General features: G+C 39.6%; 1 protein-coding gene across 2 annotated transcripts in view; it reads right to left on the bottom strand.

Annotated features, from left to right (window-relative positions):
* pnt (ETS transcription factor pointed) overlaps window positions 1-25,902 on the bottom strand; it is a 60,167-nt gene that overhangs the window by 21,926 nt on the left and 12,339 nt on the right. Inside the window, exons 1-4 of one of the 2 annotated variants that reach the window (XM_017161991.3) lie at window positions 3,525-4,089; window positions 3,294-3,410; window positions 2,590-2,793; window positions 1,664-1,900 (exon numbers count right to left, since the gene is read on the bottom strand). In XM_017161991.3, coding sequence (XP_017017480.1) covers window positions 1,664-1,900; window positions 2,590-2,793; window positions 3,294-3,410; window positions 3,525-3,699 — 733 coding nt within the window. In that variant the 5' untranslated portion in view covers window positions 3,700-4,089. Of the gene's footprint in view, window positions 1-1,663; window positions 1,901-2,589; window positions 2,794-3,293; window positions 3,411-3,524; window positions 4,090-25,902 lie in introns of those variants that run through there. The other variant, XM_017161990.3, reaches the window with a different exon arrangement.

The raw sequence follows: 25,902 nt of genomic DNA, 5'->3' as shown, positions 1-25,902 counted from the left end.
TAAAATAGCTGATGTTTTTAAAGTTCCGAAATAGAAAGAGTATTCAAAACTCTTCAAATATTTCAAATAAACGTTTAGGTTTGACTTGGCCAGCGAATTGATTGTTTCATTAGCCGCACACACGTCTGCAGCTGGGATATGTAAATGATTAAACATTTATGGTCATAATGTGTCAAAGACCATAAATTCAATTAATTTATTATAATGGCAGGAGTGGGCCTGGTCCCCGGCAAGTGCAGACGACGCCGTGCTGGGGGTCAGTTTTGATTAATCATACGAATGCGTAGTGCTCACTACATCATCTTGACACTGCAGCTCCGGCGTAGAGCCTGGCTGGTTGGCTGGCTGGCTGCTGTGTTCCAATTTGTACGGCGACGCATTAAACAAATGTATCTCAATCTCAAGCTGTGCCCCGGCGTCGACGACTCGCCATGCATATAGTAGCCCCGCAATCGCACGCACTCCCGTGTCCCCGCCTAATATGTAAACAATTTAAATAGATATTTAGATATGCTGCCTACGCTGGCGCCAGGCTCAGGCAGACGAGCGCTCACGAGCTGTCTCGCTATTTGTTTTAAATTTTAATTTCCGTTTCAATTTCACATAAATAAATTAAAATCACAAAATATAACTCAGATAAGATCGCTCTCCAGGGGTTGGGGATGCATTCGCGGCCATAAACCACGGAGCCGACAGAATGTATCTGTATCTGTATATATATCTGTGTGCAAATGAATTGTTTAAATTGGCTCTCGATTTGGATTTGAATTTAGTTATGGCTCTGCGATCTGCTCTTGATTTAGATTCTTGTGCCGGATGCACTAAACACATGCCAAATAACTGTTCATCATTTGGCCAAATCGGTGCGGAGGATGTGCCGTAAATAAAACTGATCGCTTAATGAGCCCCAATATCCCCATATCCATCTCAGATCAATTGCCGTTTATCACCGTCCATTATCGAGGTGTAATTTTTGGTAGATTGTGTGTAGGAATGCTGAACGATTTTGTTCATTCATTGAGTGAATCAAGTGAATTAATTCCTTTTCTTATAGTTTATGAGAGGCCATCAATACTCTTTATCACTTGGAGAGCTGCCTTATCAGTTTGCCAAACCTATTTCTCGCACCAGAACTATGTTTTAAAGATAAGATTCGCAATTTATACAAAGTATAGGTTTCCGAGAATTTTATAGAATTAAAGATAGTAATTCTGTTGAGGAATTTAGCTCAGCCAAGCCATTGATAGGACTTTGAAAATTATAATCTTTTTATGTGCTTTCAACCTTTTTAAACTGCGCATAAGTTGATAAGGAATAACTTGAATGTACTACCTACAAACAATCTAAGCAATAAACCAAATACAATTTAAGGAAGTTCTTTCTATAGTTAGTTAGTAACTAAATATTGGTAAAAATGCTTTAATAATGCAGATATATTTTTATATTTAGAGCTCATAATAATTTTTGTAGCATTAAAGTCTCAATTTAAACATAATAAATTGAGTTATGTGAAACCTAAGGTAAATACTTTCATATTTCATATAAACCCTATACAAAAAATGTCAAAATAAGAAGACCCTTTCAATCAGTGACCCTTTGACCCTCTCAGTTCCAAATTAACTTAAATTATATGCAAAAAAAAAAAGGTGTATCTTTAGCTTACCGTTGTGCGTGGCTGGGTGGAAGTGGCTCTTATCACTGCTCGCCGACGACGTCCCATAATCCATGGACAGGCGGCTATTTACGCTGCTGTTGTTGCTGCTGGAGAGCGGCGCTGCTTGGGCGGATGACTCGGGCGGGAAGGCGGTGGCCACCTGGTGGTCCGATCCACAGACCGAGGCGGTGGTGGCCGACTCAAAGGAATGGCCATGCACAATGTCCTCATTTGGTTTCTCGCATTCTGAATAAAAAAAGGTTGATGGGAAAGGGCAAATAATAGAATTAGTTGCCTAAAAATACTAAACATGTTTACTTGCGAACTAAGAGCTTGGCAAACTCAATAAATTATAAAGAATATAAGAAAAAACGAAATGCAAAATCTATTTATTTTTATTGCTTCACACCTATTTCGTTACACAGAGATTACTGTATTTGCTGGGCAATAAAGAAATGGAAGATAAATTTATCTATATGTGGAGTTAATATTATTCATGTATCTAAAGATTCCGGTAACTTGTGTTTACTGAACTTGTGTTTACTTAAAAAGCCGACGGACTTTACTAGAGGATTATTATATTAATTTTAGTTGTATATTTCCAATTCTTAATTTTGTTTTTCAAGTGTATTTACCAATTTCCACCTCGACGACAAATCAAATTTAACCGTTGGCCAGACAGGACAAAAATAAGGAGTCAAGGCTATGTTCAACAGGTCAGAAAACCCGTTCACATTGCCACCCAAAACCCCACTAAAAATACATAATACAGCAACGCCATTCCCAAGGCTTGCCTTCTCCCTCTCTGACTTTGTTAGACAGGCTTCCGTTTGGGGTTTGCTTTTGGACAGGTAAATTTTGTTACTGGCGCCACTGGAGTTATTGCTGGTGACTTACTCTCCCTGTCTTTGCCATTATGCAGCTCACGTACTCACCTTTCTGCAGGATGTCCAGGTGCTCCCACAGAATGTCGCCGGTGAAGGGCGGCGTGATGGCCAGGAACTTTTCCTTGCCCAAATCGACCATGGCACGGCCCTTCATCTTGTAGAAGGGGTCCAGGTTCATGGAGACCAGTGAGAACTCATTTTTGGCCCAATTGAACCAGTAGATGACGTGCTCCTCCGTCCACTCACGGGGATCTGCATGGGAATCAGTATTTGGGGGTGTGTTAAGCGTAAGTGACGATTGAAATATAAATATAAATATAAATATAAATATAAATAGAGATGGAAATTAATCGTTTTCTAATGTCTCTCGGCTCTGCGGCGACTTAATTAGGCGTGGGAGCGCGAGTGCGGCTTGTTATTGCTGTGGGAAACTATTAATATTCATTATTGGTCTGAGGCCGGAACTCCAATTGATAGTTCACGGTTAGTTAGGACATTTATTATCTCGAAGGGTATTGTTAGGGAGAAGAAAGCTTTGAAATCGAGAATTTAAAAGTTCAAAGGTCATTATTCCACTTAAAGTTCTTCAAGCTTTAATCAAATTCTGTATAGTAAGCCACCATAATGAATTATGATCGTTATCAGTTGGTTTTTTTAAGAATTGGGCGCGTAGTCATAGAATATTTCTTTGAGATACTTTTAATAATGGTAATTTCCTTATTTCTGTTTTATATCCACATATTTGCACATACCTTTGGTTATGTTGTACTTTTGCACCTCCTTTTCCCAGGAGGCAAAGGAGGCCTTGAGCACCTCGTTGACCTTGCGATTGGTGCCGGGCGTGAGGGGTGGCAAGGCGGTGGGTACATCTGAAAGACACAAAACAAACCAAAAGATACATTAAAAATCCGATTAAAAATATAAAGAATATAAAAAGTAAAAGATTCTTGTGCGGATTGGTTATAAAAGCTAAAGCGCTGCACCTTTGAGCTTGCTGTGATTGGTGGACAGTTGCTGGAGCTTCTGGGCCTTCAGATGGAACTTGCTGGTGAAACACTGATAGTTGCTATTGTGCAGATAGTTCTGGTGGTTGTAGTTGGCCGATCGCAGCGGCGGCAACATGCGGCTGTCGCTCCAATCGATCCACTCATTGGTCATAATTGAGGGGTTTTCCCAGCGAACTCGTTCGGGGGTTAGAGGTCGTTCACAACACACGCTCACAAGGGGTGGGATCAATTGATTCTAATTGATTGGTGCGGCACAATCTTGACCCGAAGTGTCAGCGAAAGTCGCGAGATACAAGTGTGTATCGGTTTGTATCTCAGCAGCACTACAACAAGAACAACTGGGTGCAATTGTCGCGCCTTAATTGTGGTAATTAAATGTTAATTGCACATATCACAGCGCCACTTGGCCACTTAGCGTTTCCGAACTGGTTTTACACTTCTTGGGATTAAAATTTAAATTAAATTCTTTTTTTTTATTTTCTTGCCGAAACAAAACACAAAACGTTCGCGGAACGGAAAGTAAATTTTCGAAATTCGTTCGTCGTTCGTTCTGTGTATCTATCGGATTGCTGGATTTGTGAAGCCAAACTGAAACGAAACGAAACGATCGTATCCGCAGCCGCGCAGCTCGCTGCATATCCTAAGCAGAGAGAGCGACAGAGAGAGAGATGGAGCGCGAGAGCGCAACAAGTGGGAAAGGAACTCGTAAATCTCCAGCAGGCAGGCGGAACGAACTGGAATTCATTCATAAAACGAAACGCGAGCGTGACCAAATTGTGCGTGTGTGTGTTTGTGTTCGCTCTCTCTCTCTTTCTGTGCATCTGTGAATCCGTGTGTTTGGAACGGAAACGGCCATCAGAGCGGCGGCAGCAGCAGCAACAACAAAGACTACATGGCTACAGCTAGTAAAACAACAACGACGCAGCCAGGTTGTTTGTTTAGCCGAGAGAAGGCAAAAGGCAGAGAAAAAAAAACAAAGCACACACGCAAGCAAACACACGACACACGAAAAAATTAAAGCAAAAAAAAGAGCAAACACAAATAAGAGCAAACAGTTTTTTCCTTTTCTTTTTTTTTGGCAACAGGTGACCAAATGCAGGCACATACAGGGTGTAACAGGTGCAAAAAATATTATTAAAAAAAATAGAGGTTTTTTTTAACTTTGCATGGGAAAAACACGGTTGTGCATTAAAATTTGGACTTCAAATTATGACATAATAAGGTGAAAAAGTAGGTTTTATAAAAAACAGCTTAGTTATATAATTTATCAAAAATTACTTTAGGAATTATCAAATTAAGAGTGATTTGTCTTGATATTAGTCGCTTTATAATAATAACAATATCAATCCTAACATTTTGTCCTTAAATAACATTTTTACTTTTTATTACATAAGATCCTAGATAAGGTAAGAATAATTTTAAACATTTTACTTATTTCTCTCCCCTAAATCCTTAAATTCATAAGTTTTTTCTCTTGGATTTTATTTTTTCTTGAATTTTCTTCTTTCCAATTTTTTTCTACACTTCTTGATTCTTTTTTGGTTTTTTATAATTTTTTAACCAGATTGTTGTTGTGCACATATGGCAAATCTACTCAAGTTTCTTCCCCTCACACACACGCACACCCAGGCACTCAAGGAAAAAAGAAGAAGAGGAAAACAGGCAGACAAGCAATTTATGAATGAATTTCTTGTGTTGCCTCACACGCGCATTCGCCTGAAAAGAAACTCCAGACAAATTGACAAACAACAACAACAAAAGCAGTACCGAGAGTGATAAAGAAGACACCGATATTTTGTAGTAAGGGAACACAACAATACCCTCAAGGCAACACGACAACAACAATGATCAGCGAAGACGATGCGACGTCGACGTCGACAGCGGCTGCTTCCGCTGCTTCCGTTCGATGTATCGAACAGCGAGTGCAGGCGATAAGGAGAAAGGGAGATGGGGAGAGATAGTAAGCGAAAGAAGAAGACACAGCCCAAGGTAAAGCAAAATTAGAGGCAGCAACAGAAGAAGGAGAGGATAAGATAAAGCTATTATTATGATGACTACGCGACCAGGTAAATTTATGAATGGAAACGAAACGCAACGTAACGCAACGCAACGAAATGGGAAGCGAAACTATGAATGAATTGGAATTACGTGCTACGTCGACAGCGACGCCGGCAGAGAGATCATTTGGTCATTATCACAAAACCGCATAATTGGCGACAAATGCAGGGGAAACCCTTTGGGCTTCACCTTTATCACCAACAACAACAACACTTCAGTCTGCCTCTTCCTCTGCTACCTGTGCACCAGCACCGGAAAAAATAGCCGGAAGAATTTAATCCACATTTTTGAGATATACTCAAGTGCCCGAATATATTAACTAATAACTATAATTACGTTGGTATCACTTTAGTTGATGGCGAGATAGCTTGTACTTCCTCAAAAATCGAAAGAGAATGAGTATACTACTTCCTTATTTAGTTTTATCAATAAAGACTCGAAATTAATAATAGTTTTAGGTAATAATAATAATTAATTGACATTTTAATTACGTTTGATTTTATCCTGTCAGGATTCTATAAATTAAATTGTGAAGTAAACTTCCTTTAGATAATTTTTTTTTTTTTAATAAAAGTAAATGATTTCATATCATAAAATATAGAACTTTCATTTACTTAAGTTTTTTACTATACATACCAAAAAATAAAATATAAATTGCAACATTTATCGGTAAAGTGCTTTATATCCTCTGGAATTTATGAACCGCCGGGTAAAATGTAATTTAAATTGTAAGATAGCTACTTATCTTTAAAATTAATACAATTATTCCTAAACAAATTCTAGGAACCTTAATATCTGCTACAAAAATCTCAAAGTCGTTTTATTGTGATAACATAACGTTCGAATCGAAATTTAATATTAAATTTGAGTTTAATAAACCGTTAAGCCTATAAAAATACCTATTTTGACAAAATAAAGTATTTGAATTAATGTTAAAATAACAATTTAACAAAATAAATCTTAAACATTCCTTTCTTTATAGGCTACCAAGAGTCTCTCCCATATATTCCTGACAGTGTATTTACTGGTCCCAAGGTGGCCTGCGTGTTAAAGAAATTACTTCTCATAGCCATGGCTATGGGACTATATGACTATGACTATGCCCCTACGAGCCCTGTACGTACATATTTGGCATTGCATACATACATATGTATTATAACAATTATTATGACTTGTAGTCGTAGAAGAAGAAGTCGACGCGAAGCACTTCAAAGCGCAGCACTTACAACTCGAAATTACAAAACGTCTGTGCGTGTTCGAAATTCATTATGCGATCGGGACTGGGACTGGGGAGCACCTTGGCGGACCCGCTGGGCCACACACATTGGTTAGCCGATCCTCTACTGGAGCCACTCTGGCCTAAGCGTTGCGATGCGGTTGGTAATCATATGAGGTGTTCATTGTTCGCTCCTAGTCACTAGTCACTCTGCTTTTTTTGCAGCAGCAGCTCCACTTGGAAATGGGTCAATCACCACCACCACTACTGTCTATCTTCTCTGCTCACGAGATGGGTTGGCTGAGGAGATGGATTCAAAACCAACCAGATTCACGTCATGCTGGCTGGGACTCCTGGGAGGGCTTCTTAATTTATTCGAGTTATGATTAATGCATTCTTGTTATTTCTAATATTTAAACAGAGTGGGTGGCCTTTAATTAAGGAATACTTGCACGATTATCTTGGCGTTACGGAGATAACTCAATTTCGAATGCACAAAATATTGTTTAAAATATAAATTTGCAAGTATTAAGTGGGGTATTTAACTAGAATCAAAATATCTGTATAGCAAATTTTCAGATTTATAAATAAAAATTTTTTTGGAAATACCCAAATTCATATGAACTTCAGTTTCCTTTGTATTGCACAAAAAGAGTTCAATGAAATCTTAATCAAAACCAATAAAGTACCCGGCATTTCTTAAATATACTTTTAATGGCTATTTCTAAACATTTATATAAATCTACTTTCGTTTTTTTCAAAGGAAACTAAAACTAATAAAACCAAATTTCCAAAAACGATTCACAATTTACGTATATAGCCCAGTAACCATTAATCCTTGGGGATTCGACATCCAAAGTTATGCCGGTTTGAAACGATTTTTGAAGCGTAAAACCCTTCCGATCTGGACCAATTACTCAGAACGAACTGCATATTCCCGAGAGGTCACGTAGACCACAACAATACCGGAAAGTAAGCGTGGCCCTACAATCTGGGTACTATTAAGCCTACGCTCCGCTTCGGGTTTATCAGAATCTGCGTCAATAAGTTCCGCCGGGAGATCTTTACGTAGGCTGTGGGTGGGAAAAACGTCTCAAAGAAAACTTGACTTGACTTGTGCCAATATCGGGTTCAGTAAGTAATTGGCGCAATTAGCACACGGCTATCAGACACAATGGCAAAATCTTATCGCAGTTCCAAGAAATCGGGCGGGGACTGCGAAGACTCGTAGAAATTTATTAGTGCAGGTTATTTTTGAACTAATTACGTCTTATCAAGTGTGGCGATGGAGACCTGCCTCCCGATAGGTGAACATCGAACGTTGGATGGTGGAGTCCCACATTCATTCATAAAAATACAGAAATACAGAGTGCCGAGCTAGCACAGTGATCGACGTTTTTCAGCGCCTAAGCGTGAACAATGAAATTCTATTTCCGTTTCCTGTTTTGCTCAGATCGTTATCAAGCGATAACCGGAGAAATTGCAATTTGAATGGAGTGTCTAAGTGTCTGAGTGTCTGATTGTCGAATCGAATCAAAGGCAATTGAAGCGCAATTTCACTGCCACCTATCCTTCCCCCTTCGGTTCACCTGGAAGTGCAACAAGCTGCACGCAATTTTCAAGGGAGGAAAATTGCACCGAGGAAAATTTAATTTCTGCTACATCAAACTTTATACTTTACTTAAATATTAATTTGAAACAAGATAGGGATTTGTTGCCGTTAAATTGAAATAAAATGCTAAACATCTCCTTAACTAGCTTCTTTTTGTTGAACATTTAAACATTATATTTTAGGTGTTCGTCTCAGTTTTTCTTGCGTGTATTTAAAGCCAAAAGGCAAACACTGAAACTCTGCCAACAACTGGCAAACTGGCAACCACAAAGGCAGCGAACAACATTATTAAGTATTTGCCATTGACTTCCGGTCGTTAGATATTTCATTACCAACTTCGGCTTCAACTTTGAGTCGCTGGTAGTTGGGGGCCAGGCCAGGCACCAACAATTCTATTAAATTGTATAATATTCTGCCTTGCCTGGGCGGTCTCCGGCTGGGCTGGAGTCAGGGAGTTGGCAGAGTTGGGAACCAGCGGAGATACAACAATATGCAATCGAGAACAGATGGGAGGAAGGCAGATCCGATGATGTTGGGGTAATTATGTCTAAATACACGGTGCAACCGATAGCTGTACCTACGTACATACGTATAATTAAAGCATTTCTCTAAGTAGGTCTTTGCAGACTCTGCTAAAGACTTCTTTGTTTTTTTCTGAATACCAATCGCTGGCCTTTGCAAGTCCTTTGACATTGGGCATTGAGCTATAAACGATTCGCGCCTCGGGCAAGACAAGGCAGCTAATTTGATTGAAGCTCCAACTCTAGTTGGTGGCCAGACATCTGTATATAAGTATGTATGTATATATGTTATATACGTCGACTCGATAAACGCCGCTCATTTAGTGCTTGAATCGTAAATAAAGTCAATAAAAGGGGCGTCGTAAGAGGAATTAAATAAATACAAATCCAAGCAGAGGCAAAATGTGACAAGTTCCTGGAAAACACTGCTGTCGACATAAGAAAAATCACAGTGGGGGTGTATTAGACCACGATATACCCTAGATGTAAGTAAAAGTATGATTAAAAAAACTCTTCAAGATCTTGTCAAAGACTAGAATCAAGCTGGGGTAATTCTTCCCCATCAGTGACTGTAAAACGGCACTTGTTTGCGGTCAGAACCCGTTGGGAATTTTAGGGGAACGCAAGACATAAATAATCCTTGTGCGCTTTGGACTTTTTTCCGTTTAAAAGTTAAGCTTATGAGTTTGAATTTAAACTCATTAAAAACTCTTAGTTAATTTTCCACAAATCTATAGTCACAAGTTTTATTCCCAGGAGATTTTAAAATAAAATTATCGTCTCTATAGAATCAACATGAATCTTTAGATATCATTGGTCTTAACGTCACAGCATTTCCTCGAATTCCATATATGCACTTTAGCTTTCCTTAATATCGTGAAAAAACAAACCCAGGAAACCAATCTGAAATTCTCGATAAAAAATAAAAAGAGAATGGAAGACGGACAGACTAAAACTGAAAATTATATTGGAAGCAAATAAATCAAATAATGTGCAGCCAAATTACGACAAAATACACATTCGAGTATAAATAAATATGTATGCATGACAGGAGGCTAAGCGGGAGTTGGAGACTTGGGAGCTCTTAGAGTTGGGGTCCAAACATGAGCGGGAACAAGGGGGGGGGGGAGGTTGTGGGGAGTTTTCGATATAAAAATAATTGCAGGAATTGTGTGAGTTGTGTGCTGTTGACGTCGTTAAAAAAAAAAGAAAAGACAGAAAAAAACTGCAAAAGGAAAATGGTACAAAAAAAAAAACGATCACTTCTTCTTGTTGCACATTTGCAGCTGAAACAGCAAAAGTAGAAAGAGAGAGGGGGCGAAAGCAAGTGTAAAAGAGAAGTGCGCTGGCTAACAAGAAGAATCACAAGGAAAAGAAGGGGGGATGCGACCCTGGCAGCGTCTATAAAACAGAAAAAATAAAATAAAAATACAGAAAAGGAAGTTGTATTTTAAAAGCCGAAATGAGTATACCCTTTCACATGTTTCATATTAAATTCTTATAAATAAAACAAATGATTTAAATTACGGTTTTATTTCTATTAACTTACTTGAAGTTAAAATCGAAATAAATATAAACAAATAATACATTTTTGTGAATTTAAAATCTTCACAAATCTCATATCAAAGTCGAAGTACCCTCCATAAGAGGACGAAAAAAAAAAAGAACCGAGGAGTTGTCGTACGAAACTTACTACACCGGAAATATAAAATTACACACTCAACACTTAAATGCCGCGCTCGTGTGTGTATGTGTGTATATGTGAGTTGTGTGCGTTGCATGCTGCAGCTGAGATTCGTGGTTCGAACACCACGAGATGCGTTGCACGCTGCACGTAGCAGCCACTTGCTGCAAACAGGGTGCAAAGCGATCGAACCCAATTCCAGGAGGAAGGGGCCAGGCCAAAAGTAAATTAATTGCCCAATTTCGGACGTAGGTAGCCCCCATTCGACAATCAATGGACATGAAAAGTGTTGCACCTCAGGTGTGTTCCATAATTATGGGAATATTTATTTAGCCGACTGCACGAGAGGATCATGTCTGGGATCAATGGATATCAAGGGGATTATATTTAAGGTATTTTCAGGGGATTAAGGGTGCAAATTAGGGAAAGAAAGTGCTTGGAAATAAGAAGAGTGTGCCTTTAAAAAGACATATTCTTCATATATGGTAAGAGCATGTTCTTTTAACTCAAAATAATGTATTAATACATGTTCCTTCAATTTAATTTATCCTTTTTAATTAATATCCAAACCATTTTTATCTTCTCTGTGGCTTCTTTCTCGCGGATTGTGAAATTCGCAGAAAATAAAGTTCCCACGCACTTGAACTTGAATTGTTCGCTGTGTTATTTTGACAGATTTCAATACAGGTTTTTTTTAAATATATATACATATATTTATATTATAAACGAGTATTAAATGGGATGTTAAAAAGACTCAAATTACACAGACACATACGCTGGGAGGATTAAACAACACACAATAAGTCTGCGTCCTGCAGCTTTTACCTGCTAATGATCCTCGAAAAGGACTGCATACCCTCTCCGCTGTAGCCATGTCCGACTTGTGGACTCCTTTGGCGGCTTCTCTGCCCTCCTCGCCAATTCCCCCAAGGTTAGGTATAACCCGCGGATCGAGGACTCCACTCACTTGGCGTCTGTGGCGTGGGAAAAATCTTTCCAAAAATCTCTCCTCCACGAACTCCTTCTGTTCGGTTTCTCTTTTTACATTTTATTTTTTACTTTATTTTGCAAACATATTTCCCAAGCCGCGCCGAGATCTTGTCTCCCCCTTCAATAATTCCAGCGCTGATTTTACTTTCGGAGGGGACTGCCGACTGGGGCTGGGATTTTCGGATTTTGGTCAGGACTGAGTCACCGACAGGTAGTGAACTCCGACGGCTGATAACAAAGGCAACCCGCTGTCTGGCGGCCTTCGAAGACCCCAGACAGCTTGACCGATCAATAGATATACACTTAGTAGCGCTAGCAATAACTTTAGATATGTTTGGTTGGCAAACATACTCGCTGACTCAGTGCAGATAAAGCCCGGTTCTAGGAACCTGAGGCTCCCCTCCTTATTCGGGTTTGCCACGGAGGGAGGGTCGTCTTCTGTCGCCAAGTGCTGCTGCCTTAATTTGGCTCTTTCAATTTTAATTTCATTCAATTAGCCCATGGAAATCTCACACACAAAACCAATTCACCAGGCTGCTCTTCGAGATCTCTTGCTTAATTGTTCTCTCTCTCTCTAAATTGATGGTGGGCGGACACGGACGGACACTTTGTCTAATTGCATTTATTCACAATGATAAATCAGCATTCATAGTTCACTGCGTTCCGACTAAATTGAGTGACCCGAGCAGCTTCTGTGCGTTTGCCTTTTCACATTTCGATCGAGTTGTAAAGCAAGTAACTTTTGGAATCATAAACTGTGAGCCGAAGAAATATGCTGATTATATTTTACACAATATTCTAAGAAATTTTAATAGCTTGAAATGCATTTCCAAGAATGTACAAATTTCCGACATAACATTATCGCCGCAATTATTTGACTCGAAAGTGAGAAACGTTTTCCAGCTTTTGTTGCTGTTTTTCTCTGGCTGTTTCTATCAACAATAACAACAACAACAACAACAGCAACAACAATAACATTGTGCAAGTAAAAATGTTTATTTAGCAAACGATCAACAGGAGAACATGAAATTTATATGGACAGGCCAAAGTCAATCGGTGGAAATCCCCAATAACAATTGCGAGCCATAAAATTGATGATCAAACGAAAACTCTCACAGGCGGCGATATACGTACGTACGTAGCAGTGCCAAACGGAACTGAGATCAATCGTGTCTGTCCCAAATAACCAAAAATTGGTGGTGGCCAGAGCTTTTTTTGTTCACCTCCCCGAAACTTCTGGCTAAAAGCAAATAAATTCATTTTTAATATGCTCCAAGGAAGCCCGAAATTCAAGGCAGTCAAAACACAAAGCCAAAGGAAAAAACACACACAGATACATTGGTGTTTTTCAAATTTTTATGGGTATTTTGTTTCAACAAGAAAAACAACGAGCAGAGACATTAAAGAATACAAACAGCAGATACAGATACAAATAGTGATACAGATACATCCACAGATACAGATACAGATACAAGCCTAGCAGACAGCGCGGCATTTTCAATTTTCCAATTACGAATTTCCATTTTCGACTTTTCTCATTTCTAATTTCAACTGCAATCGCAACTTCAACGGAACTTGTCAATGTTTACAAACAAACAAACATAATCCCCCAAAAATATATACTAGAAGCTTGGCCATATCTAAACCGATTTATATGTATTTTATATTTTTTTCTTACTTTTTTTGGCACAATAAATTCCAGTTGCAAACATTGTTTATTTTCCGTTTTGGGGGAAAAACATCAAACGACAAAAGAGAGAAGGAAAAAAACCCTAATGAAATTTTGAAAAAATATCCCACAAAAATCAATGTTTATGATCTGGCCAACGATCTGCTGGGGTTATCCACTATACATGTATATATATGCATTCGATTGTTCTTCCTGCGCGCTCTTCCAGTAATTATGAGTTGGTGGGGTGTTCTTCGCTCTTCGATAGATCAAAGAACTCTCGCCTTCCTCGTGTTTGTTGCCATTGCACTCGGGTGTTGTGGTTTGGACTTTGGGGGTGTGGGATAATGCCCCAAAGGTGTGAAATAAGTGGAGGAGGGAGCAGGAACGTGCCACTGCCTGCAGCGGAAGGCATCGCCGAATGTCTGATATCAAACAGACACTTTGGCAACTGTTTGAAGTGCAATCAGCTTGTTCACGATCAAAATTCTATATATACTCATGCAGCATAGCGGAGAGAACTCATATGTGAGTGTTTTATGAAAGGAAATGTTTAGGCAAGTGATTGCAGATCTGAGCCGATAATTATGTTTCAATTCTGACGCGGCTGACGCAGGCATTATGACGTAGGAATAGTTTGAACTTCCTTCATATATTATTAAGAACAATAATTTATTGAGGCAATTCGGCTTAAAAATGTTTCGTTAATAAACTACAAGGTTTACAGCAAGTTGATTGACTTAAATTGTGTTCATGCTTTATTTTAAGTGAAAATCTAAAAGCAAGTTCTACTAAAACGGCTGATAATAAATAAGAAATTATTATTTAACAAATTCGTAACCCTTTAGTAAATATATAGAGTTACACTCTTATTGAAACATTCTTATCCTTGTGCACAAATCAATTTGTTTCCGAAGAACTACCAATAATAATTCCCACACATGTCCAACGGCTATTAAACAGGTGTAATGTGTGAGCCTATTGATCGATTGATTGATTGATTAATTGACTGACCAACTGATCGGGTCTTTCCATAACGAACTCCCATCGAATCTCAACCGAATCTAAACAACGGCCAAACTATCAATTGACAGCGAAGGAAATCACAAATAAATCTGTGCATATCCAGTGGCAATATATATAAATCTTTATATGCTCGGCCATAAATCTCCCGGCCAGATCATTGGGCAACAACAAATTTTTAATCAACACTCATTAAGTCTGCAAAGATCGCTGGCAATATAATTAAGAGAAATTAGATTTCCATCGGCGCTACATCGTTGACGTCGACTTCGATGGTTATGATGATAATGATGATCGTCATCGGGAGATCACCAAGTCTTGATGATCAATTCGATGAGATGGACGACCTGTTGGATCAATGGCAACCCAGAGCAACAACAAATAGCTTCAGCCGCCGTCAAGATTGGAAGATTTTCGTTGTTTAACGATTTTGCAATTCAGCTGTCGATCATTTCATTCATAAAATCTTGGCACGCTCACACTAGTATCCACATCCACATCCACCCGGTGCCTCCATTCACACAGAGGGAGATCCGTTGATCTGGAAAACTCGCACATCCACATCGACATCCGCACATGCTGGGTTAATGCCAGTCGAGCAGCAGTCCACGTCCACGTCCACCCGCCTGCTCTCGGATCTCCCCAACCGGGTCCACTACAAACGAAGTGATTAATTCATGTAGTGGCCAGTGGTGTACCCCGACCCGATCCCTGCCAGCTCCCAGCTCCCAGCTGCTCAATCCTCCGCCCCCTTGGGCGATTCGCCGTTTTCTCAATGGGAACTGGTTTCGTCAGTTTTGGTCCATTCGCTCGCCGATCGATCGGCCGTCGCTGCCGTTGTTGATATTGGGGTTTATGTTATTATATTCATCCTCACCTGATCCCCAGCAGCTGCTCATCCGGTCAATGTGAGAAGAAACTAAAAACAAACTCGGCGAATTTTATACCAAAGGAGAATGTAACGAATGAGGGATACCCTTTGGGTTAAGGAGTTACTTATAGGGATTAACTGTTATTCTTTGACCGTATAATATCTCTTAATTGGATTAAAATTAAATTTATTTTTATATTTTATGGATCTTTTTGGGCTATAATTATAAGTATTACAATTTCAATATAATTATTTCCTAGAAGAGTAATTAAAACCATCCTTTATTAGAGTATCCTAGGACAACAAAGCATCCAATCCTGAAATAGTCTCAGCAGAAACGCATGCAACTTTTTCTTTTCTGTTTTCGGGGGGCTCAATTGAAGCTGCGCTCGCAGTTGGGGTTGAAGCTTGAGCTGGAGCTGGAGCTGGAGCTAGGAGCTGGGGGAACTGATCAACTGGCCTGATATTGAGCAGAGCAAAGCCAAGCCAAGTGAATGATGTGGTGGGGAGCTGCAACTCCAGCTCCAACTCCGACTCCGTGCCAAATGAAATGCGAAAGTTGCTGCCTCACATCGACTCGTAGTATCTGGCATTCAAATCAGCTTAGAAAACTGCAGCATCGAGTGGTCCGCTGGTCAAGTGGGGCCGGGACAGGCGAGGCCCAGGTCCAACCTATTTGCAGCATCCGCAGCAGCCACTGCAACGCAGCAGCAGCAGCAGCAGCGAAGGAAGCGGAGCGGGTTGGGAAAACTAAAGCAAACTCTTTTTCCCACTGCGGAAGTTTGTCAAGCACGTAAAACAGTTAATGGACACAGGATATGTTTCCGGGCCAAACAAGTTTCTCCATCTTGGCTGTTGTTTTTTTTATTTTATTTTGTGTTGTTTTTTGTCGTGTTTCTTCTTATACCTGTCTGCACCCATCCAAGTTATTAATTATCAATTTGTTTTAATCAATGAATGTGTAAAAAAGCTGGCAGACCCACAGAGACTTGTAACAGAAAATAATACAGCCCAAACTAGTTCATTCTACATGTATTGGCAAGTGGATGATGATATACATATATCGTCTTAATTGGCTTTTAATTGCTATGGGAAGTTCGGTTTAATATTTTCACAAGTTCCTCCTCATCAAATCAGTAGTTTACGCATAAATTAGATATGGAGATATCAATGGGAAGCGGCACTTTCAATGGGTTCGGTCACTAACCCGATCGGAGCTAATTAGGTATTCAAAAATACAGTAGATTATCGGAAATACACATTGGTTGGCAAGTTGTAAATTCTAATGAGCAAAGTTTGTATAAATTTGGCGAAATTAAACGGAACTTGGAAAGAGATTATGAATGAAACTAGAGTTAGAAATCACAACGGGAATATATACTCAATGTTCTGATTATAATTTAGGGCAAACGGAAGTATGATTTGGGATTGGTAATGATCTTATATGTGAGAAACCGCAAGCTTGAGTTTATTTTAAATGGGAAGAACCACTCGTATTTCAGAACATTTAAAGATATAAACTTTTAGAATTATTTAATTGTAAAGAAAACTTTATAAATTAAAGTAGGATTATGTTTTTTAAATAAAGATTTCCAGGTAAATGCATGACATCTTATAATATAACATAAAACATATTTCAATCAACTCCAGATCCAGCATAATGTCTCAAAGTGAGTGATTAATTTTAAAAATATATAATATATAATATAATATATAAGGATAAATCGTTCAGCTCCAATTTAATTTAATTTACCAATATATGAATATCAATAATTGAGCGCAACCAAAGAGGAAAAATCCCCCCCAAAGCTCTTAATGAAGCACCAAAAGGAAGTCGGAGCTCAGTTGGGAAACCAGAGGAGTAGAAGGAGAAAAATCAAGAAGAGACTTCACATTTTAAAGCGCAAGATAAACACGAACGATCGAATGCCGATCGGATCAGTTGGGGCATCCAAAAGAGAAGAGAGGCCCGAAGAGAAGACATCGATTGTCGCGGCTTACAACAAACAAAGAGCCCCTTCCCATCCACGTCCCCCAAGTGATCGTGTGGAGATGTTCAGGCAGCAGTGGAGCTGCTCTTGGAGGCTGGGACAGAAAATACAGTAGCCGCGCAGTAGCCAGCAAACAAATTACACACAATTCAAACTCCAAACAGAAGATTTCACAGCCTCCGAGAGCAAAGGCAGGCAACGAGAACAACATTATTATCCGCTTTATGTCCAGAACTGAGAGGCTGAAGAGGCTGGGCCTCGACGGATGGCGCTTCCAGTGTCCAGCAGCGGCACCCCACACTCAGCACACACACTCACATCTTCCGAACTCCAAGATCCAAGATTCAGAGCTCAACATCACCGCCTCAACGGTTGAAAAAAGACGATGATGAAGACGATTTCGCCTTTGTTCATGATGACCATGTCGTAGACACAAACTCGTAAGAACGAATCAAGTTGAATGGGACGAGTGTCGTTGCTGTTGTCGCAAGGCACTGGGAGAAATATTTTCAACTTGTATTAATTATTATTATTTAAATTATAAAAGGATATGATTCTGACAAAAATATTTAACATTTTCTGTCTGCAGTTTCATGGAATAGTAGAAAAGGTTTATGATTCTAATCAAATTTAAGCATCCCTTAAGAGACCTTAGACCTTCTTATAAATAAATAATTAAATTTAAAGATGTTCCCTTTCATCAACCCAAGGACCTCCTCAGGTATCTTATAGAGATTATATGCTAAAGGAAGCTACTATTTTGGGCAGTGTGGCTACTGTTCAATGGGGATGGGATGCCTGGACAGGCCCGGGTTGGATTCGTTGGCTCCGTTGATTCGTTTGCTCGCCCGTTCGGTTGGTTTTTCGGTTAGTAAACCGGATGTTCCTAATCATTGCTAGTTTGCCTCAAATTAAATATGCTCGATGTGTGCGAGTGTATCTTTTGTTTGTGTGCCCGCTGCCATGCAGATAGATTATAGTTTATATACACTCGCAAATGCGAAGCCTTCGCCGGCCTATCTCGAATCATGAATGAAATTTGTTTTCGCTCTTTATCGGGCTCGGTCTCCGACTCGGACTCGGGGACTCGCACTCGGACTGGGTACTGGCAGTTCAGTGACGCATCTCGGTACACAAATATCGTATATTAAAAAGCACAGAGAGAGGAGTTGGCCCGGCTTAGCGGTTGCCATTGCTTAGATAAAAATGGCCAACTTCTTGCCCGTTGGCAACGCAAATTCCCATGGCCATGTGTATCCATCACATCCACCTATTTGATCTGTTAGTCATTTTACCCATTCGTGGCTGATAACTGGTCGGAGCAGGTCCGAGGCGAACCAATTTAATTGATAGAAGAGTGACCGCAACGGCGACAGAAACACATTCATAAATTCATTTTTATCAGCATCAATTAGCAATAATTATTCATTACGAAGCGCAGACGGAATGATAAAAAGCTAAAGCTGGCTAAGCATCTAAGGGGGAAAAGTGTTCATTGGATATATATATTTTTAATTATTTTTTTTTTAAGCCTGAACTACTAAGCTGATACTCAACTTAAAATCAAATATATTTGTTTATGTTCGTGACTTCCAATTAAATAAAAATCTCTATTAACCCCAGCATCAGGTTTAATAGCTTTCACACACTCCAGGGGCTAGGTATCAAACTAACTAAAACCTCAGACTTAAGAGATCCCCAGAAGAACTCCCGTATGACATTAAGAGTAGGCATTATCTCAATCATGCGGTGGCCTTAAGTATTAATTTGGTAACGGCTTTGAATAAATTAAGAGACACCGAAAACGAAACGCATCGAAATGAATTGAAATTAAATGTATCTGAAGCTGTAAAAACATTTTGTCTCGCTTTATTTATGGCTGAGACGTTTTCGGTTCCGACTGATGGTTTATACGAACAAATATATTTGGCCATTAATTGATGATAACCGAATTTCGAAAATGGCCCCCGAAACGTGTGACGGAAGGCACTTTCAGCCATCCCGCTGAGTGGCGGATGATAAAACACGAATTAAAAGACCCAAAAGAGGCAAAATATTAATTGTTTTTTAAATAAGATATCAAGACTGGCGCCACTAGGGAAGCCCACACGGCATTAACTTAATTTTTCGACATATAATTGGTCTTACAGTGGAGGGAAAAGGGGGGACTGCGGATAGATCCCACTGGCAGGGGTCATGGTGATAACTTCTTTTCCTGATTGCAGCAGCTCGAAATGAAGATGCATGCTGTAGCTGGTTGCAGGTTGATGGCAACTGGTGGTGCCTGGTTGCTGGTAATAAGCCCACGCCGGTCGAACAACTGGATTGACTTCCCGCTCTGCATATTCCCCCAGCGGATTCGCCTCCTTTTCCATGGCCTGTCTTAGCACCTGGCCTATGCTGGCCCTAGAACCACAATGCTCACCGCGAGGATGCTCAAACTGGACCCTAGGCACACCTTCCCTCACCTCCTTGTCTAGTCCTCTCTCCTCTATTTGCATATTTACACTGGAGGGAATTTGTATCTTTACTCAAATATTGTTTATTTTTAAGATAAAAGCATTCTAACTAACCATTTTTAAAAGGGATTCATATTTGTTTACCCAAGATTAACTTTAAAATGCGTACGAACCTTTATGTTTAACTTTAAAACTATAGATCTTTAATGTTTTAGTTTCAGTGTATCGCTAAGGTTTGTGGCATTGATCATTAGACTATTTTTAATAGAGAGATACCAGTGAATAGGGGGAGGGAAGGGAATGGACCCCAACCGCAAGCAGGACCCATAAGAGAGTCAACCAGTTTTATGTTTTAATGCCGCGCCACAAAAGTGGTTTGGTCAGCTGTTCAAACTGCTACCAACCAACCGCCTGTCCACTCCCCCAAAAGCCCCCCTGTCTACTCCCTCCCCCCTCCCTAGGCATCACCTTTACCTGGGCAAAAGTTTCACCTGCTCGCAAATGCAGCTTGCGTGCGGAGTAGAGTCGAGTGTTTGTTGGCATTAGCCATGGCTAAGAAAAGCGGTCCAAGTACAGGCTGATATTCCCCCTCGACTATATAAAAATGTGCTGCAGTCGCAGGCTCTGAATTTTCACACTCCTCGGCGCGATGCTGCGGCTACCTAAACAAATGTACCGAAACGCAATTAAAAAATAAAACTAAATGGATTTCAACAGCCAACGAAACGAAAAATTCAAGAAAGAATGAACTGGAGGGTGGCAGGTAAGGCGGGGGAGGTCGGCCAAGAAGAGAAAGGTGCATTGACAAACAAATTTATGTGGAGAGCCACAAATCTTGCGGGTTTCAAATAAACAAAAGTAAATGCTTAACCCTAGCATAAATTAACTTCCGATTTTAGGCATACCAAAAACACAATTACTAGTACAGTGGGTAACAAGATTGTAGGTGTCTTGAAAAAATACTCGCTACGTTTGGGAAAATATGTTGGAAAACCAAAAATAAAATATATTTAAAGACAATATTAAAGAAAGGAAATGTTTAATAGTATCAAAAACATAAATTGAATTATACAACATTTAAAAGGAATAATATTATTTATTTAATATAAGTTATATCTTCAAGAAAGTCGAGTTTATATCATGAATAAATTATAATAACTGATAGTAATAGTAGTAACTAATAGTACTAACGAACCATTTTGGTGGTATGTTTTCCCTATACTCACATACCGCACTGTAAAAAGTATACTTATATAAATATATTTTCCCTTGTATATACAATCAGAGTTTCGGAGAGTCACACAACCTCCCTCTGCCCCTATAAATCCCCCCTCAACGATCCCAAGAGCTCCGAATCGAATTCGATTGTGGGTGTTATGGTCAGCGTCAGGCGGCGAGGATTTCAAATGCAGGCGAGCTACGAAAACACTCAATAAAATGCGTTGATAAATTGCGCCCGGCATCAAAGGTAACCCACTGTGCGAATGGCGCTACCCTCGGCCACTTGCAGCAATCTTCTATGGAAATTTATCGATTGTTTTTGTTTAGAGAATTTTCGGTTCGAATAGACACAAAAGCGCCAGTGCCGACATTGCCGAACAACGCGCTGGATACAGAGAGGGATCAAGTGGTGGAGGAGACCCCTCTTGAGTTAGGATCATCTCCCATGATCTTCAAGATGTTACTTATGGGCAGACTTTGATTAGCTAGAGATCTTCTTAAGCGAAAGTTATTGAACGATATGATCAGAAATAAAGCTGTGCATAAATTCATTTTACAAATAATTCAACTTAAGTTATGCCAAGCGATTTACTTGATCCACGGGGGAATAAATTGTGGTAGCTTCCAATCACTTGATTAGTGGCTCATGTAATAAATAAAAAAGAAGCATTTGGCTGGCCATAAAAGCATTTACATAAATTTAGCTGCAAATAATTTAAAAGCTTTTCGCTAAATGAACTTGATTTAAAGTCAGCGATCGTTCGAATTTTCCAAGAGAAAGGAAACAATAATATTTAAATAAACACAAGATATTAAATTGAATTAGAGTCACTTTATTAACTTCAACATGACACTATTTGGTTTCACTTAACATGATGACTTTCGTCTCTAACAAAAAAGTTAATTTAAAACCGTTCCAATTGATATACTTTGCCATACACTTAATGGAATAGGATCCGTCGATCAACTTAGTTAAAACTTCCACCATTCAAGTCAAAAGTAGCGCAACGAATAGGCTCTTAATTCAAATGACAATTGCAGAAAAGACATTAAAACACACAAAGGCCATTAGGCATTACACGAGGCAAAGACGGAAAAAGTTTAATTTAAAATGCTGAACAAATTATGACAAGGCAGAAAATATAATAAAGACCCGAAAGGCAATGGCCCATAGGCTCATATATAGAACGCCTTTGTTTTAGACAGAGCTCCGCGACTTTTTGGGCCAATTGAAGCGTTAAATTATCAATTGGCCAAAGGGGTAGCAGTGGCGGCAGCGTTAAATTGGCCAAGAGAGCGAAATAGAACGTTGCTTGGACCTGGCCAGGTGGACACGCTTCGATTGCCGATCGATTGGCGATCGAAGATCGATAGAACCTGGACGAGGACTCCTGGAACACTTTGGGTAGACTCCGGGACTAGAAGCAGGCAACTGGAAAATTGTGCAGACACAATCATTATGACATGGCAGGTGTTCTTCTCATATTCCCACTCCGCTCGGCCCCGCTCCGCGAGCGCCGAAAGATATTTATATGGATCGGTTCGGATCGAGAGAGATCCTGTGCGATTCAATTTTTCATCGATTGCATTATCAATTGGCCGACTGCTGCCGCTAGCTGCGGGTTGGTAAATCATAAAATGCAATTGAAGCTGTCCCAAGAACGGGTTTTCACTGCCGCAATTTGTTGCCCCAACATCCACCACACACACACACACTCGCTCGCACAGATCTAATTTTTCTGTTTTTCTCTTTATTATCTCTATTTTTTCTTGGACAGGTTGCCTTTTGTTGCATTAATTGATTCATATTTGTTCGTCTTGTCTTGCAGCATTTCCTAATGGCATTTCGGTTTCCTTTTCTCCGCCAATATATGTATTTTCGGTCCATATTTGGCATTTATGATTAATTGAATTTGTCTCGGAATGGCCATAAGAGGCTCTTGGAAATTCGGTTTTTATTCATTTGGCCAAATTATCAAATAATTAGTTTGTGGCACGCGTTGAGATAACTTTTTAATGCGTTTTACTTTTAAGGCCTGGCAAAAAACAAAGCTTTACATTTTTGGTCAGTAAATTTGAGGCGTATTTTATACATTTTATGAGATCTGAAGGTTAAATAACGTCCGCCACTCAAAAGTAGTTCTAGACAGATATGCGGGATTAGGAACATTTATTTTTAGATACATTGATTAACTAAAGCTTTTTATCAAGATACTGTCAATTCGTAAATATGCTGCTAATTTGTATATATTAATTATTAAATAATTTTTTTATTTACAAGCGAATTTTCCGTAACTCTTGCGAGAAGCCTCGGGGTATGCCATGGTTTTTAATTTTCCACTTTTTCAGCTGCCCCCTTAGGTAGGCAATAGTTTTTGCAGCCAACCAATTAGCTTCTCGCCAACAGATGTCGCTAATTTTACATGTAAGAAACATGTAAAAAATACAAAAAACTGCGTAGTCCAACTAGGATATGATCAGTCCAACTAGAATCTGCATACTCCAACTAGGATCTGCTTAGTCCAACTAGAAAATTTTTAATTCGTGGGCAACAAAATAAAAAAAATGTTAAAAGACCAGACAAAAAACTAAAAAGTAAGAAAGCTGTCAGTTAAAATAGCAAAAAAAATTAAACAAGAAAAACCAAAAGCATGTTTTCGTTGGCAACAGTTGAGTAACCGTCTTCACGACACTGTGGTTCGATATTTCAAGGTGTAGGCTAAGTGCATTATAATTTTTGGAGTGCTCGGGTGTTCCCTCCGGGTCCCCCGAGTGCTCCGAATACCGCCCGACGATAAGAAGCGCCCTTATCGGCCAGCCGCAAATATTTGTGTTCGCTGCTCTCTGTTAACTCAACACCCAAGTTCTTCGATTTTTTGGGGGGCGCACGAGAGCGAGTGTTCTTCGATTTGGTAAAGTTCAAATTTCGTGAAGGTCGCACGCGCACGAGGGTCGCCCCAGAAGTTTGTCGGCGATCTTGTAAGCATTTCACCCTGGCTTTACTGCAGGCTCAGCTGTTTACGTTGACGGCTTTATCATCGCTCGACTGGTATACGTCGTAAATATTTTCGATCTTGTAACTTCCATTACAGAATTCGGTGCGTGCTGATTAGCCATGCGCCGGGCTCTGGGCATTATGAACGCTCTATCCAACTGGAAGACTAAAAGATCCGGAAAAACAACAGAAACTGTAACAATAAACGCTGCTAATTTGTCCATGGGATGCACTTAATTTAGACACATCCGTTGGAAAAGCGGTTTGCTTTGGATTTGGGTAACGTTTTTGATAACATTGTTTTGGTTTTTTTGGGGTTTGGGATGAATGGAAATGAAAATGGAAGCAGAGACGGCTAGGGAACGTGATTAGATAAAGTCTATTTGACTTTTGTAAGCGATTTACATTTGAATTTGAATATCTACAGAGAGAAAAATGCATTAATTAATGGTTTTATTTTAATATTTTGATAACGAAGCATAGTCATAATTTCCATATACCCAAAATAAATCGAATAATGCAGCGAATTATGCCTTCATAAAAACCTCAAATGCTGTAAAAATTTATGAATGAATAAAACAGAATCAGGCGAAACTTACGCACACACTCACAGCTAAGAGCCGCGAAAAAGGCAAGGCGAGAAAAAAGCAAACACGACGAAACGAAAATCACAAATAGTGAGTGTGTGTGCGTATGCATGAATGAATGAATGAAAAATTGTAGAAGCAGCAGAACAACAACAACACCACTAACCAAAAAAGTTGTTAACGCAGCAGTTCCACGAACCAAAAAACAAAAAAAAACCTAAAACCAACGACAACCGCAAAAGAGGAAAAAAGATCTGTGAACAAGAAATTTGAAAGGTAACAAAAACTGAAATTAAAACAAAAAACTTGGAATCAGAAACACGAGCAACTGTGTGTGTGTTTGTTGTTTGCTGGCAACTCGTTTTCCAGTTTTCCATACATATTTCCATACTTCCACTTTTCCATTTGCAGCGGCAGCTGCCCACAAATTGTGCGTGGAGTCAGGGGCGGCTGCAGATGGGGGATCTGCACGGGGAGCGGGCTAAAAGGGGGAGTTCAAATTATGAATAAATAAGAAGTTGGTTTCAGAGCGAACAGCTAAAAATCAAAATAAATACACAACAAGCAGTAAAAACAAATGGAGAGGGAAGACAAAAACAAACTTTTTCAAGCCGAAGTTTTCTACACTTATTTAGTTCGTTCTCCCCTATAATTTTATATTATATACGATTCAGAAAACTTAAAAACCTTAAAAAAAAAAAAATGAAAACTTCGATTTTTAAAATAAAGGAAATAATTCACTGAAAACTTCGAAAACTTTTGATCAGAACAGAGATAACAAAATGGGAAAGGGTATTGAAAGCAACATCGACTGCAGTTAAAATTAAAGCCAAAGTCAGCGACGCGCCCACGGGCAGGGGCAGAGCTAGTGACAGCACCAGCAGGAGAAAGAAGAAGAAGGAGAAGAAGCTGGAGCAGCGATTAAAGAGGGACCCCAAAAGACAAAGCAAAGAAGAAAAGGAAGAGAAGAAATCGAAGCCGGTTTGCAGGAACCAGCCTAGAAGATGGACAAGGAGTGAGAAGGAGCAGATCGGAAGAAAGAGGGGCGCAGCAGCACACACGCAAAAAAGGAAGGAAACAAACGTCAAGCCCCAAATGACAGAGGAAGCATCAGCATATACCGAATGGCAGAGCGAGATGGACAGACAGCTATCGAATTAAAAACAAAAACAAAAAAAGAAGAGAAGAACCAACAAACAAGATCCACTCGCCGCTGCCTTATATTCCCATTCTCATTCCCATATTCCCCCCATTCATCAACTGCATTTCAAAGCCGCCACAGTTTTTATTTAATTTTTTTTTTTATTTCCATAGCTGCTTTGCTTTTTCAGAACCAGCTAGTAATTTTGTTGTTGTTGCCTGGCCGAGTATGAATGAAAACGAACGTGTTTCTTTGGGAGAGAGCCCCAAGAGAGCCATGGAGCGAGACAGAGAGGGAGCTCTGGCGAGCAGCGACG

Source organism: Drosophila kikkawai, chromosome 3R (assembly GCF_030179895.1).
Source record: "Drosophila kikkawai strain 14028-0561.14 chromosome 3R, DkikHiC1v2, whole genome shotgun sequence".
In the NCBI taxonomy this organism is placed as follows: Eukaryota; Metazoa; Arthropoda; class Insecta; order Diptera; family Drosophilidae; genus Drosophila; species Drosophila kikkawai.
Note: the sequence above shows the minus strand (reverse complement) of the source record. Positions and strands in the feature narration are given on the sequence as shown.